A 12,068-nucleotide genomic window follows, 5' to 3' on the forward strand; every position below is an offset into this window, starting at 1 on the left:
CCCACCATTCAAGCAATTGCAGTCTACGTGTTGCCGCTACTTTAAAAAAGCGAAAGTAAAATGCTTTCATTAATTTTTGGTGGCATTTTTGCCCTCAAGCCCCCGTTAATTTCCGACATTGTTTATGATAATCCAAATGTAGTACTTCCAGTTAATTTGGCTGAAACACCAGCAGCATGAGACCGTCTCGTTTCACCTTGTAAACAATAGGCTATTTGGAGTGTAGTCCATCACGCACGTCTTTTGCACTTGCTCTGCTGACTGAAGCAGCGTCTTTGAATGAGGGCATGAAAAGGAGCCCATTGCCGTGCGAAACATAACTCTTGTTCAGTGTAGATGTATTTTAGGAGGTGTACTTTTTGTTCCGATTGTATTATAGTTCTGTTCATGAGAATTGATCGGGTCACTCGCACCAGTGCGCCTAAATATTTTTCACACTCTCACGCAGTTATTTTCAGGTGGAAAAGCGAGCGAAATGCTCGCACTGTGGAGCCCTGTATTGGCGGCTCTACATTTAATTTCACATTTAAAGTATCTTTTCATTTTTTAAATAATATCAATATTCAACGTTTTGTTTAAAACATCAAAACATTTATGCATTTGTCCCCTCTGAGCTGCATTAAACAGTCTGTGTAAATGCATATAAATGCCACTTCAGGTGCAGCTTCTGTTTTTTTCATTGCAAAGATGAATTTTGTTGATACTGATTTAATTTGATTGGTAACAGGCCTATTGTATCTTATTGATTAAAAGTAAGAATTTGGCAGAAAAGATGAGGCATAACATTTAATTAGGTTAAAAAAAAAGTTAAAAATGCGCATAAAAAGGTAAAAATCAATTTAAACTTATTGGAAAAGATAATTTCTGTCACTGCTGCAAACTAACCACTGCACAAAATATGAAGAATATTAAAAATTTTGGAGTCACAAAACCTGCCACAGTCAGCAAAATATTGTTTAATTATTGTTATCGAGAAAATCCCAGAAAATATAGAGATATCATTTTTTGTCTGTATCGCACACCCTTACTTTCAAATAGAGCTATTCAAGTCATATGGGGAAATTGTTTTCATTTCGCAATATCAGTTTTTTTTCCAATATCTTGCAGCCCTATAACAAACCTTTTCATTCGGTTGATGAAGCTGCCATTTTAAGTGGCATTTGTGCATCCTGTCATCATTAAGGTTCATTAGGGTTTATTCGTTTAATTGTTAATCTCAATGATCATGGGAAATATCCTAAATTGGCATCCCTGCTCCCAATGTTAATTGAAAATTAAGAGAATACAGTATATAAGTGCTCTATGTTTTCATTTGGGTTGTTTGTTATTATTTGTGGTTATTGTTGCATTTAACAACAATAAAACATCTTGTATTCGTTAAACGCTGGTATATAAAACCCTTCTTTTATGTTGCGGCTTGAAACGAGCTGGCTGTGACACAACACAAGAGTTGATGCTGCTAATGCACTCCGACATGTGCGTTTGTCTCTAGTGTGTGAGAAACTATGTAAGCAAGACAATTAGACAGCCTTCTCTTCCCAATAACACTAAAGCTAAAAGAGCTTTATAAACTCACAGTCAACTGAGCAGCTTGATGAACAATGTGAATAAGAGCCTCAGGTTAGTCCTCAAACTCACAGATCAACAGACAGACGTCAGTCAGTCAATGGAGCAGATGGGTAAATCTCATTGTAGCACTTACGGTCATTCAAATAACAGATAACAGCAACCACAGCCAACAGAGAATCCGAGTGCCGCCACTAGTGCATGATGGATCTGTGTGATAATCTTCATGCTGTCCACCTCGCTGCTGGGCATGACCATATGTTACAGGGGTGGATGCAAAAAGTGTTGGAGTTTGCTAATGGAGCGTGACTCAGTGCCCACTGCACCTCCACGTCACTGCCATGAATTTTTATCTCAATGTTGTTGAAGACTGAAGCCAGTACCATGCGTAATGCATGCACAGTGGGCTTTTAGGCCGTTTACAACTGGTATTAACTTGTGCCGCATGACGCACTTTAGTGTTGTCAAAAATATCGATACCGAAATATCTGAAACGGTTCCAAGACTCATTTTCCGCAGTCTCAATACACCAATACCAGCTGCGAGTTCATGCACACCCACCTCCTCTTACTCACTCACTCGTTTCATTTGCTCTGGTTTAACAGTGTTGCTGTTACAGGGCCTGAATTTAGGCACGGGATTGAGTAGATTGAGCAGGATTTTACTCATTTCTGAGGGTTTTGAGCTCACACCCAAAGCGCACACACATAAAGCCGCCTCTCAAACAGCTTGTGAGTACCAAATTCAGTTCTTGTTTGCAGTTTATTGTGCTTAAATGATCAAATACACACAAAAATAATGTCAAAATGCCCATCTTAGCGAGTATTCACGCAAACACGGTTGGTTATGTCTAGAGATGCACTGATTGCAATTTTCTTGGCTGATTTTTTGTAAGTGTGACCTGATTTTTGCCGATTCAGATTTTATTTCAAAGAGCTATAATTGACAGCATATACAAACAAAAAGTACTTTTCCTCTATGCAAAATTTTATTTTCATAAAAAACAAGCAAAAAGATGGTAATAAAGTAAGAACGATATACAGGTATACTGTATATTCAGGTAAGAAATACTACAGAAATTAAAGTAATCAAATGTAAAATACCGCTGAATATTCTTCATTGTAAAAATTAAATACAGATTAAATGCTTAAAATTAGTTACAAACATTATTCAGTCAAGAGCATACAGTGATTTTCTTTATCTTTTGTTCTGATTAACATGACAGACAGCAGCAGATTAGACTGCTGTCCCTTTAAGAGTTTATGCACGGACCCAAAATACTGTTACACAACTTGCTTTAACTTTCTCAACTAATTAGGTTCCAAAACTGAACTGAACTCTCACCAAAATGGGCGTTTTGACATACTTGTGTGTGTCTTTGACCATTTAAGCGCAGTCATTTTGGTACTCATTCCAGGCAATGAGCATCTTATAGACCATGTGAAATAAAATTTCAAGCTAGCAGCATTTATCAAAAGTCGACAAAATACAATTTAGCATACATTTATGCATTTGTCTTCCACCTCCAGGAAAACAGACCAGGAATACTAATGACTTAATGCACTTACAAATACAAAAAATACAAACTGTCCAGGTAAATGAGAATGTCTCTCCCCAATACAAACTGCAAACAAATGGCAATAGCAAGTAAAAAAACATGGTTTTGTCGAGCTGTGATGTAAACCAATGTCTATAGACAATTAAAGTATTTAACTATTCATCTAGCCTCCACCATTTCATCTTTATACAGTGGCTCTAAAGTTCAAAACTATTACCTTCATCTCCGTCCACGGTGACGGTGATCCTCTTGAGTGAACTCACTTTCAGGTCTTCAGCTGAAAGACATGAAAACATATTTACAATGAGAACAAGAGCAAGATTGATGTTTGATCTGATATTAAGTAGGGCAGTTAGTGATGCACTGTGATTTTTCATGGCCGATTTGGATTTTTTGTTTTTACAAGCAGAGCAAATAATTTATAAGCAAATTTTTGCCATACCTACATGATCTAATATACTGCATCCCAAACAGTTTGTAAAGATTCATTTTGAGAGTTATATTTGCTGTGTGAGCTTCTCCTGTGTTATTTATGCCTCAGTGTATTGGAATCGCGAGCTTGGGGGCGGGGAGCACGAGCTCATTTGCATTTAAAGGTGCACACACCAAATCAGAGCATTTTTTCTCTCACCCAAAAAACAGGCAGTTAAAACATGGTATAATAAAAAAATGATGGGGTATTTTGAGCTGAACTTCACAGACACATTCTGGAGACACCAGAGACTTATATTACATCTTGTGAAAAGGGGAATAATAGGTCAGCTTTAAGATTTAAAATCTTGTGAAATTATGCTACACAAGACACACCTGCAAAAAACAAACATTTACTTGGGTACCGCTGTACACATCAGCAGTGCAGCACTCATAAACCCTACTTTTTTATGGAGGTAAGAGGAAAAGGAAAAGAAAATGCCATCGAAACTTTTCTGAAGACAGAGAGTTCCCTTCAGAGATACACTCACATAAACCCCCACCCCCAAATCAATAGTTACATTTTTCTTCTTGTATTTCGAGCATTGGGAACAGAGAGCTTGCTGTCTAGTACAGTATTTGCTCCACTGGTGCATCTGTGTTTTCTTCTTTACATCCTGTATACAGACTACATAATATTTCCACACAATTTAAATGATTGCAATTAGGGCTGCATGACATATCGTTTTAGCATCGCTATCGCGATGTGCGCATTCGCGATAGTCACATCGCAGGAGTATAAGAATCTTCGTTGATCTGTACAGACCAGGCACCATGGTTCGAAATGCACGTGATTCTCAGATTAATTGCAAAGTTTATCCATCATGGAGCGAAAGTTTATCATTTGCACGTGTTTGAGTCCAAGAGGACACGAAAGAGAACTCAATTTGGCACTCGTGCGCCATTTTCTGTGCACCAAACAGCATACAAACACCAATTTTCGTTTTCTTCGTTGTCTATTTGTATTTGAATGGACACATACATGCAAAATGATGTCAAAATGCCCATCTCGACAGGTATCCTCGTAAACACAGTCGCTTACGTGAATGTAAACAATTGAGAAAGAAAACGGGTGTGTATCATTATATTGGATCTGTACGTTAGCTCTTAAAGTGACAGCAGCCTAATAATCCTGCTGCTGTCTGTCATTAATGTAAATCAAACAACAAAATACAACTTTTGTAGCTTTAACAAAGATTAATTATATTTATACAGTGAAGACTATGCAGTGCTATTTTACATTTGATTATTCAATTTGTGTACCCAAATACTGACCTGAAAAACAAAGCACTGTTTATGTCATTTGTATCCTTGCTCTATTGTATTTGTCTATGCTTGTAATTTGTTTATTATTTTCTATGCAGATTCACTTCCCTACAAAATCTATTCTTTCCAAATAGAGCTATTCACAAAATCTGGTGAACATTTTTTTCATATCGCAGAAAAACAAGTCAAATTTTTCCAATATCGTGCAGCCCTAATTGCAGTGCAGTTTGTGTGCGAGTCTGGAATAAAGATCGGACAAAATAAAAAAAAAAAAAAGTGCCACATTTACACTCCCAATTCTGATTTGTTGACTATATCCAATTTTTTTGACGACCAGCTTACAACTTAAAAAAAAAAAAAAAAGTAGCCCATATCCGAGATCTACATGTCTATACACTTGGCGAAACAACCCAAAGTAGACATACTGACCCGGAAAAGCTTAGGCGGAAAAGGAAGTAAAAAGCCCGCAATTTGCAATGGATGCAGATTAAATGATAATACAAGTTTTTGCCTTCCGCACCATCATCAAATGTCAGCAATACATTGGGTTGAGCCTTTGTCCCCCATTGCGCCATTGAAAAGGGTCACGTGATCGCAGTTGATGTCCACCTGAGTTGATGTCATTCGCCACCATCGCTTTTTCAATGTCGTATGACTCTCACTGACAGGAATATCCGATCTGTCTGCTTACATGGCAGAATATCGGACTCTATGTGCTTTTTTTCTGCTTACACGTTCGTGGGTTATATCCAATCTGTGCCACATGGGAGGAAAAATATCAGAACTGGGTCACTTGAGCCATGTAATGTAAATGCGGCCTAAAAGTCGGCTGGTGCATCTTTAAGGACAGTCATAGAAATCTCCTGATATGCAACCATTTGAAGGCACCTTTGAGTTAAAAATTACACAGAAATAAGCATTAACATTTTATCCATCATACTGGGCTTTTTGATACTGAGAGATGTGAATAACTTTAGATCTACACAGAAACACATGTGCCCAACAATATCCCCCAAAGTGTGCCTGAGATGGTAATCAAATAGCTGAAATGGCAAGTCCATTAACTAACCATTGATGAAAACACTCAGGTTATTTCACAGGGACTGTCACTGTAATAAGAGTATTGCAGGTTAGTATGGATAAAAGTCTCAAATTAATGACTAATTAGTAATGCAACCAGTTGATTGCTGCTAAAAGTTTGTATTTTTGCAATGAAAGCAAACTGTGCTCGAGTGTGTTGTTAACCGGGAGGCACAGACATCTGCAGCTGTAGATATACTTCCTGCTGGTGGTCGAGACCATTAATGCTATGTAAGCTGTTTTTAACACACTTTTATTCAGCCTCGAAATCTAATACATTTGTGATTATCATTCATTTTTTCAAATGTAGTGCACAGACAATATAGACCAACAAGAAACTTGTGCACGCAGCATTATATTTTCAAATCAATTACAAAAATCAATCAGTCATAATGATCTTTACTATAAAGATCCTAGCAATATTGGTAATACTTTGATTTGAGATAAATATAACTTAATTTAACTTATTTTTTTATTGTAAACGATTTGAAATACGTTTTCATTTGTTAACGTTTTACCTTCGGATAATTTGTTTTGGTCTTAAACAAGGAAACCATTTATCACATATTCCCACCTTCTGATGAACATAAAAAACTAATCTTATGTGGGGTTTTTTTCATATTCTTTTTTTTTGTTTTCATCACACTTTGCTTTAATTCACCAAATGGAAACAATAAATCCAAAATGGATTTTAACAGCTTGAATATTTTCTCTCTACATGTGGGAATGAAACTAAATTTTATTCCCTTAAAACTCATCTTTGATTACCAAAATGGCATATTTAAAGTTTTTCCTGTGAAAACAATGTCTCATGCCTTAAAATAGCTTGAATGTAACTCTACACCCTTGCTTAATTTAATATACATGGATCAATGAATATGCAAATCAGCCCTGCCTCCACTCGCTCACGCCAGCTCAGAGATCCACTCGGTCAACTTACTTAAACACTGCACAACTGTATCGCTCTTTACAACACTGGACTAGGGCTGCAACGATTAATCGTTTGCAAAATAAAAGTCTGTGTTTACGTAATATATATGTGTGTTCTGTATATAATAATTATTTATATATAAATACACACACATTCATGTATATATTTAAGAAAAATGTTATATTTATATATAAAATATTTATGTTTATATGTAACAAAATATATATATATAAATATATATATTTATAATACATGCATATATTTCTAAACTTTATACCTGTATGTGTGTGTATTTATATATACATAATTATTATACACAGAACACATACATATATATTACGTAAACACAGACTTTTATTTTGCAAACGATTAATCGCGATTAATCGTTGCAGCCCTACACTGGACACATAACGGTAATTAATATGATTAGCCTTTTGCGTGACTATGTTATCAAACAGCTAATAATGTGTTGCTAATGTCAGACAGCTGACTTCTAACAATCAGTATCCTTAAAAATGCTTTGAACAACTCAGAACGTCAGTGGAGAAAGGCATATAGTTCATCATAACATCGTAATATACATCATACACTGCCGTACTGCTAAATCTACACGATTTTTTTTTATCAACAGAAAAATATACCTGGATAACATGGCTTCTCTCAAGACTCCCCTTCAAGATCACTGTTAATGATATGCTAAAGCCCGCGGCACATTGACGTGATTGGTTACAAGGTAGTTTGTGACGTCACAGACACCAGCGATTACAAAACGCGGGTCTTTTTCACTGCAGTTTTAAAGAGAAAATACTCAGCAATAGTGTTGACATATGAATTTGCACATGGTTTGTCTTAAAGCATATTTAAAGCACCACATAGTCATAAACAACATTGAAACTTGGTTTTTCACCACAGGGTTCTTTAATTTACAGAGACAACTCATTTGTAAGTTGATTTCATTGAAGAGTGTAAAAACTGTGCATTGTCACAGCAATATTAACTCAACTAATGAATTAGGGCCAGAACTATGCATTTGTCAACCAATAGCTATGTTTCCATCCACCTATTTTTAAACGCATTTTGGGATATCGCTTAAAAAAAAAAAGCTAGGTGGAAACGCCAAGTTGAGTATAAATTATAAATTTATATTTAAATGTATATGCGCATAAACAAAAAGTATGAGTAGGATACATTTTTATGCAATACGAAAACATGCACACAAACTATAAATGAAACACTTTTACCGAATAAATTCCTTGATGCGCATCCAAAAAAGACACGTGACTTTGCAATGGCATGGCATGGCACTGTACCAACCAGGGGACCGATCTCATTGCACAGCATCTGAAATTTATTTTATTTAAACGCAAGTAATTTATACAAAAACTATTATATAGAGTGGCTTCTACTGCAGAAACGTCCATTTTTCTTAGTAATATTTAACACCAGTTTATCAGGAAGTGATTTTTTTGTTCTCTTCATCACTGGATGGAAACAGTGCTTTACTCACAAATGTTTTATGCGATATTCCAAATTTGTGCACAAGTTAAATGCACAACATTGAATGGAAACATAGGTAATGACAGACAGGGGAAATGTTCAGTGGAAACCTGTCTGAAAACAGTCTTTGCGTGTGCAATTGAGCCTTAGTTACTGTTGCTTTGTCCGTCAAGCCATGCTTCTGTGACGCCACACAGAGTGAAAAATACTGACAACACGTCAACAGACAAGACAGAGCAGGTGGTTTATGATATTAAACAAAGTCCCAGCTTCCAAATTGTGTAACTTTTGTAAGAAATTTAAACAGTAAAAACAGTTTTGTTGCTCTTTAATGTATCGTAACAGATCACTGTAGCACCTCAGCTTAAAGGGATAGTTCACCCAAAAATAAAATATAAAAATTGATGTTTACCTGTTTACCTGCTTACCCCCAGCGCATCCAAGATGTAAGTGACTTTGTTTCTTCAGTAGAACACAAATGATGATTTTTAACTCCAACCGTTGCGGTCTGTCAGTCGTATAATGCATTCAAACGAGCCGCAGGGTTTAATTTGGATTTGTCTGTGCATGTTTTTTTGACTCTTATAGATGGTTTTACTATTTGAAATCATTATTTGACTGACAGACCACAACAGTTGAAGTTAAAAATCATAATTTAAAGCGTCATGAAACCCCAAAACACTTTTTTTTTTAAATGTAAACAGATATGTATAGGCAGCACATCATTTAAAACACTAAAAGTACTCAATGTTATTCATAAGTGAAAAATAGTTATTTTTGCATTTTTCAGAGCGATTTCTGACTTCCGTTTTGAAAAGCTTAGTCGGAGCAATGTCACTAAATCTGATGTAATTGTGTACTTTCGGCCCAAGTATGGGCATGGTCGAACATGCTGAAGTAGACCGTTTCAAGCTATTCTCGACATGTATATTCATGACATAAAGCTCATTCAATCCAATCACTGCGCTGTGGTATGCATGACATTATAATTGCAGTATTATGCATGAGGAAGTATCACTTCTCTCACCTCGGTCTCTTGTCATTCAGAGATATATCTTTGGTGTTCGTTTCCTCAGTGCTACAACACAATGTGTTTTCCTGAGACGCGACCAGAGCAGAGGTTTGTGTGCATGTGATTGTTTTGCAGTAATTTAACAGAACAAATGGAAAATATGTTCACGTGAGATTGCATTACAGCAGAGAATTCAAATGTCACAAAAGTGCTGCTCATTCTCCTCTGCCTGCTCTAGCTGCGTTCAAACACGCGAGCCGTAGGCTGTTTCCCTCAGCACAGCAGCACGTGAGTTGTTTGTATTTTGCTTGCGATGTGGTCAGAACTGAAGTGTGAATACGAACACATGAAAAATACGATTGTTATCATGATATACACGTGGAGCACGCATATGATCGGTTTCAGCGTGGAGCTCCGCGTTGAGTTTAATAACACTAGCCACGTAGCTCATACAGAATAAGTATCCATGTTTAAAGTTTTTATTTCACGTATTCTCCTGCACCAAACATTAACCAGCATGATGTATGCACACATATTTCATCAAGTCTTCTTCAAATTAATTATATGTGCAAACTGGACACTGATACAGTGGTGTAGCCATCTGAACGCGATGACACGATTATTCTAATTGACAAAAGATTGATTTTGTACGTAATCAAAGTAGCCTATTATTATTAAATATTCTTTCGCATTTCTCCCTTGTGCTTGGGAGTTTGTTGTCATTTTCTCCGTACTTATATATTAATATTCATTATTCTGTATAATGAGTGTGTTGTATGTCTGCGCTTCATTGGTTGTTCTCTCCCCTCCCCCCCCCCCCCCCCCCCCCTCTACACTCCCACTTTTCCAGAGCTTTACACGCCCATTTTAACAGAGTTTTTGCAGCTCAGAGGTGTGAACGACCAGGCTAAAACAGGGGGGTTTCATGACCCTTTAAGTCTACATCTTGAGTAAGCAGATAAACATCAAATTTTCATTTTTGGGAGAACTATCCCTTTAAGCAGCTCATGAACCGATCATCTCTTCCTACTAGTTAATTAATAGCATCAAATAAACATGAATGAACATCAGAAGGAATGCTGTTTCAAATGCGGAAAGACATCAGTACACACCATTTTTCAAGTTCAAGTCCACAGAGGTTAATCTTCTAACTCCTGACTGCTTTGTAGGACAAAATGGCAGATTTGGCGTTATGACTGGTTAGATCGCCTGTCAATCAACCTCAGCGAAGGGTCATTTCCAACAGAATTTTAAACAAAACCAAAACAAAAAAAACCTTAGTCCAGTTGGTCATTTAAGGTTTCTAACTTCCCAGACTTGGTCACTGAATTAACCCAACCCCCATCACTTCAACCACACGCCCTCTCAACAAAGCCCCGCCCTCCACAAACATCCCAGCAATGTCAGCACAAATTGATTGACGGACAAAGCGCGTTTCTGATTGGCTAAGACAAGGACGGACCGCTCCCCTTACTCTTTTAGCCGTTTACACAGCCTGTGGCTGTCACAGAGACAGTTGTGATTTGTAAAGACATCTATTCTGTCAGCTAATAAGGACATTTTATTTGTAATATATGCTTACAGCACCCGTAAGTGTTTCAGTCGTTTATATAATGACCGCGTGTCGAAATCAACGTGATTTTTTCTTCACCACAGAAGCGCGAACTCTCTGCTCAGAACGAAGTTGAGAAGTAAAACGAGTAAAACAACCAAAGTTAAACTACTAGAGAAAGTTAAACGAGAGAAACAGTAGTCTGCGTGCACGGGTTCGCGTAATGTCGACTGCGCTACAGCATTATGACGCCATTTCTGTGCCACACAACTGCAGTCGCTTGACATCGACATTCTTATCATTGCGACGTTCAACGTACAAAACAACGAAATCTGTCGCCCCCACTCTTTATAGCTGCAAGACATGTTGACTTCGTGAAGTGGGACGACAGCGACATTGCCATTTCGAATAAAGCCAAACTAGACGGTTAAATCACAAAGAACTGACACGAGACCTGTTTAAATGGAGGCGACAAAGCTCGGCTACAAAATGCTGACGGCTTGTGTGCAACACGATCAACACAATGAAGGCTTTCCGAACAAGGTCAACCCAAACCGGGTTTGTACAACTTGCTGCGATCGGGGAAATCGGACTTATTTTCTTTCGACATCTCCCGTCAACTGAATGGAAAACAAATGCGTCGCCGCGAGCCTGACGACAATGTCACCTCAAACAATAACTAACGTCCGTGTCGTCGAAATAGAGCCGATTATCTTGGCAAATATAACAATTAACGTTAGCTAGGTTGACAACTAACGTTACCAGACGGTGTAAATGAAAATCTGCTCGCCAGCCATTTCTGTTCAGGCTCAAAAACATCCGTAGAAATCGACGAGGATGATCCAGAGAAAGCCAAAGCTCGTGATAAACACATAAATATGCGAAATTGAGATAATTGAACGTACAGAATCGAAAACTACAACATCATTGATTCATTCGTGCGCGAGAGTTGTACGTTAAAGAGCGAGTGATCATTGTGTACATAATCCAATCTCGCGCATTTGTCCTGTCAAAACTCAACGCTTTTTTAGTCTAAATATCTCTTTCGATCAAACAAAGCCTTACGTAAGGGATCCAGCAAGGCAGATCAGCTATTTGAAAAAGAAAGTGGTCGAGTTTTTTGGCAAATTCCTAC

The 12,068-nt window shown here is 37.4% G+C and overlaps 1 protein-coding gene across 1 annotated transcript in view; it reads right to left on the reverse strand.

Annotated features, from left to right (window-relative positions):
• arid4b (AT-rich interaction domain 4B) overlaps positions 1-12,068 on the reverse strand; it is a 93,904-nt gene that overhangs the window by 81,361 nt on the left and 475 nt on the right. Inside the window, exon 2 of the mRNA XM_067385650.1 lies at positions 3,342-3,401. Within this exon, the coding sequence (XP_067241751.1) occupies positions 3,342-3,347 (6 nt within the window). The 5' untranslated portion in view covers positions 3,348-3,401. The remainder of the gene's footprint in view (positions 1-3,341; positions 3,402-12,068) is intronic.

This window comes from Chanodichthys erythropterus, chromosome 5 (genome assembly GCF_024489055.1).
Source record: "Chanodichthys erythropterus isolate Z2021 chromosome 5, ASM2448905v1, whole genome shotgun sequence".
Lineage (NCBI taxonomy): Eukaryota > Metazoa > Chordata > Actinopteri > Cypriniformes > Xenocyprididae > Chanodichthys > Chanodichthys erythropterus.